This window comes from Stigmatopora nigra, chromosome 16, assembly GCF_051989575.1.
Source record: "Stigmatopora nigra isolate UIUO_SnigA chromosome 16, RoL_Snig_1.1, whole genome shotgun sequence".
Lineage (NCBI taxonomy): Eukaryota > Metazoa > Chordata > Actinopteri > Syngnathiformes > Syngnathidae > Stigmatopora > Stigmatopora nigra.
The window spans coordinates 10,335,092-10,340,000 of NC_135523.1; the positions used below are offsets into that span (position 1 = coordinate 10,335,092).

The window sequence follows — 4,909 nt, forward strand, 5'->3', positions numbered from 1 at the left end:
AAAACAATAATTTCAATTTTTAATCAATTTCTCTGTTTTTAGTTTTAAAAAAAATTGTAAAATATAAAAATATTTTCTGTTTTCCACTTTAATATGGAACATACCTTCCACCCTTGCACTATAGTATGCGAAGCTTTTGGAGAGAGAGGCTTTAGCGCGTTCAGTAAATGAAATATGCTTCAGGGATTACTGTACTGTAAAATTAACACTCCTGACAGTGTTAATTTTGACACTTGCAATAGCGCTAGTATGCTTCAATGCAGGTAATATTTTGGAAGTTCAATGTAAAGTCAAAACACTCAAACCTTTCAAATGTCTGACTCAATCAAGCAATATCTTTGGCATTGTTTTTTATTTTCTTGTTTTATTTTATATAAAAATCAAAAACAAAAAATTGATTCCTCATCCAAACCTTTACAGTTAGCGAGTGGAGTGTGGTCAAGTGCATCACTCCTAAAAATCACCATTTGATGTAATGATTCAGAGTAGATTCTGTATAATAAAAAAAGTTTAAATCTTTCTATCTTTCTATTAATTCTACAGTTCATGGTACAGTAAAGAACCATTACTATGAATGCGATGTACAAGCAATTTGTACAGTCACACACATTTCTTCCAGCTTTTCTTCAAAATTACAGTGCAAAGATGTTGATTTGGTCTGTATGTTCTTCAAAAGAGTCTTTAGTGTTGCTGCCACATTTTTGAGTGTGTTGGTATACATTTAAAACAGCCTAAAAAAACACTATCCCTTATTTTTGAACAAACATATTCTTTCATGATGGGTCATTCTTCTGGTCGAGAGACAAAATTCAGGAATCATGCCAGCCATGTAGCATGTGAGATGAATTGATGAAAAAAGAACACATTTCTTTGCTTTACCTTCATTGTATGAGACCCATGCAATGGGCTCTGCCGGGTAACTCATACATTTTGTGAACGAAGTTGGACTTTCTTAACACTGAGCAACCAGCTACTAAGGTCCTTGATGAAGGGGAACTTTTCACGGTTTTTACTGTAAACATTCAAGAAGATGCCAAAAAGCACCAGAACGCCGCCCCATATGTACCTGAGGAAGAATGGGAAGGAAGGAGGTTAGTGGGTGAAAACAGCCTCTCGCATACTCAGCAACCATCTCATAAGCTCGTATCTCAAATTTGTCTCGTATCAAAAGGCAAAAATGGGCTCTGACTTTTCCTCGTATCTCAAATTTCTAATATGTCAAGGTATTGCTGTATGTATCGTATTTTCACACGTATAGGGCGCTCTTAAAAGTCAAACATTTTCTCTAGAATGGACGGGGTGCCCAATCATTCAGTGCGCCTTGTTTATGCACTAAATTCAGAATTTAGCATGGCTCTGATCGCTTGACTGACTGGTTTTATTTCTTGGCGACATGCTACTTATTGCGATCAACCCAGCGGACGTTCACCCTAAAAATAGGCTACACGCATATTCCAAGCATGACAGTAAATCCATTCAAAACATTACAGACGCGTGGCAAGGCACAGGTGACTTTCGTGTGCTCATAGCACTTTTAACCATCCCAAGAAAGACAGGCAGGCAGCGTCACACGAGTTACGCAACGATTAAGAATGAGTTGTTTGTGCCAAATACAGTAGTTTGAGCTTATGTCCCAGCTGGAATCACTATTATGAAACCCCCACAGAAAATACACCTGCAACTGAGACTTTCAGGTTGTGTATCCTATAGGTGTGAAAATACGAAGAGTGTATGTGTGCGCGTATGTGTATATGTATATATGTGTACATGTGTATATATGTGTATATATGGGTATATATGTGTATATATGGGTATATATGTGTATATGTGTATATATGTGAATATAAGTGTATATATGTGTATATATGTGTATATATGTGTTTTCGCCAAAATGTGCAGGAGGCAGTCAAAGGTTTTGCCCGGTTGGTGTGACGGAATGGGCATTATTTGAACTTATGTTTAGAAATTTGTTTTAAAGTGAAATCAACGAAATATTACAAACAAAAACAAGTGGGAGTTGGTGTTAGTCTTGTGGCATGCGAGGGAAAGCACTGTTACAAGACAGAAATGTGACCTATTTGACAGAACATATAAGTGCATTAGTGAGAATCATTGATGAAAAATAGAGGAGTACAAAAACGTTTGATAACGGACTGAGCCCATGAAAATTAGCGCCAATAAAAATAAATCCAAATGTTCTTGGTCAAAGCAGACTTCAGTGGTCAGATAGTTAAAGCAAAAGTACTACACACTGGCCTAAGTTCAAAGAGCAGAACTTACTGAAAAGTGAAGGGCTTGGTGAAGAACATGAAGGAAAGAACAATCGATATGGCCTTCCGCCCTGTGGTCACTGCAAATATGCAAAACATAGTTATGGCCTGGCATCAAATAATACATTATTTGACTTTGGTACTCCCTTCAAGCAGACTATAAAAGAACTTTCTAAATTGACTTCCAAATAAGCAGTATTATGTATGTGACAAATTCTCAACAAAATCATTAAAGTCAACTCCAAATATTAAAGAAGATAAAAAATGTACTTACCTGTAACTGCAACCAGGGCATCGAACAGCTTGATTAAGGCCAACACAAACGAAATGCCAAAATAGCCCGAAAGGGAGAAAAGGAATGCATAACCGTACGTCTTTAGAGGCTCCTAGCAGTAGACATTACAATAAACAAAATAAGTACTGATTCAGATGGGATTTGATACATTTTCCTGATGGTGAATCATTATCACTAAATGAGCTTTGCTATTTGAATTGAAATAATGGGAAATTTCACCTCTGAACAAAAAGCCACTGCTGGTCCAAGACCCCCCACACATGTCAGCCCTGTCAGTATGTAAACAAAGCCAATGGAGTACGAATACAAAACCTGCACACAAAGAAAACTCTACTTATATGAGGAAAAATGTGTACAGGACACTAAAGTCTAACAGAGCAGTTGGACCAATCAAGGGCCAGCCTTGAAAAGCACTACAGTGGTACCTCGTCTTACGATCGTAATCCGTTCCGAGACTATGATCGAATGACAAGCATATCGTAACTCGGAAAGCGGACGTTTCCCATTAAAATGAATTGAAAACAAATTAATTCGTTCCAACCCTCTGAAAAAACACCAAAAATAGGATGTTGGATTGGAAAATAGGTTTTATTTCTTCTAATTTGCCATATATTAACATAGTAATAAATAACGAGTGGTTTAATGGTAATAAAATGTGTTTAATAGATGTAAAATTAGACGCATTTCGCGGAGAGGAGAGACAATGACACACACAGAGGCGGAGGTGGGAGCTGTTCGGGGGGACTATCTACGTTAACAACGCACTCGTAAATGAACAAACTAATTTAAATTAACTTGGATAACTATATACAGACACTCAACTTTTAATGTAACTTCACACAAAACTCAATTCTAATTTTGTTTTAATCTTTTTTAGCCTTAGTTCTACGGGTTGACCCCACCCGGACGTTTTGCCGGAGTCTTCAAAACGAACGCATCGAGAGTTGATTGTTTTTGCCTCCCCTTCAAAATATTTCGATAATGACATGAAAATATGCCTAATCCAAGCTTTAGAATTAGCGTGCCACATCACTTGTAAGTCTCTTGAAGGCACGCGTGTTCTCCGCATTGTACACGGCTTGTAGCGGCTTAATTGTACAGTCACCGCTCGCATTAGCATACAACACTAGCATTAAGCGGCCCTTCATGGGTTTCTGTCCTGTTAATGCCTTCTCCTCTGCCACGATGAATGTCCGCCCTGGCATCTTTCTTCAAAAAAGACCAGTTTCATCACAGTTGAAAACTTGCTCGGGATGTAACTTTCCTCGGCGATAACCAAGGCAAATGTCTTGATGATGCGTCCTTCTGCTTAAGGACGGTGGAAATGGTTGAAGCATTCCTCTCGTGTTGCCTAGCGAGCTCAGTAACACGTACCCCACTCATATTTTTCATTTATTTCGCGTTTTGTGTCCATTGTCAACGGCCGCCTTTGCAGAACTCTGCCGATCCATACTAGTATTGTTTACCGGGTATGTAAATGTAACCAACGCGGGGGAAAAAGCGGGTGGATCGGGAAATGCAAAGTCCGCCTAGTGGCCGTAGAAATATTTTATACACGAAAGAGATGCAATTAAGACAGTGCCATGGCCACATGGCTTGGTCGCATCACGAAATTTTAATCATATCTCGGGCGAATTATCCGATCGAAATTTTCGTCGTAAGACAAGAATGTCGTATGACGAGCGGTCGTATCACAAGGTTTGACTGTATTTAAAAAAATATCAACACTTAAGGGTACACAACACGCAACGAACTCATTCATTTTCACAGCCCTATTATATTCAAACAAGGCAGGCTCTAACAACTTGCTAAGCTAAGTGGGGTTAGCATTAACAGAACCACTGTTATGTTATATGATGTAGTGGTTCACTCCCCTGACATCGGTGTGAAGTTTCCCGCTGGTGGCGGCATGATTGTGAGTGTGAATGGCCGTCTGTCTTTCTGAGTGCCCTACAGCTGACTGGGGACTAGTCTAGGGTGTAGTTTGACTTTCGCCCAAAGTTGGCTGGGATAGGCTCCAGCAACCCCCCCAAAACCATAACGAGGATGCGTGGTTTGGAAAGTGAATGAATATATATATATAATATCTCAATTCACAAAAACAGGCCTTTATCCTTTATGATGTCATAACAAGTTACAAATCAGAGATTGTTCAAAGAATAATGATGTTTGAATACCATTTCAGAATTGGAACCATTATGAAGTTTCATGGCTTTCTCCTGCACATTTCCTATAGCAGCATCTGCACACAGTGCCACGGAAATTAGGAGAAAACCTGCAGATTAAAAAAAAAAAAAAAAGATTGGAACACGCGGAAAATTAACGTTTCGTATGTTTTCAAGAA

General features: G+C 38.7%; 1 protein-coding gene across 2 annotated transcripts in view; it reads right to left on the minus strand.

Moving 5' to 3' along the window:
• Positions 1–335: 335 nt before the first annotated feature.
• Positions 336–4,909, minus strand: part of slc35b3 (solute carrier family 35 member B3) — a 10,511-nt gene continuing 5,937 nt past the window's right edge. For both annotated transcript variants that reach the window (XM_077736442.1, XM_077736443.1), the window contains exons 6-10: positions 4,743–4,840; positions 2,785–2,877; positions 2,545–2,656; positions 2,281–2,350; positions 336–1,066 (exon numbers count right to left, since the gene is read on the minus strand). In XM_077736442.1, the coding sequence (XP_077592568.1) occupies positions 922–1,066; positions 2,281–2,350; positions 2,545–2,656; positions 2,785–2,877; positions 4,743–4,840 (518 nt within the window). In that variant the 3' untranslated portion in view covers positions 336–921. The remainder of the gene's footprint in view (positions 1,067–2,280; positions 2,351–2,544; positions 2,657–2,784; positions 2,878–4,742; positions 4,841–4,909) is intronic.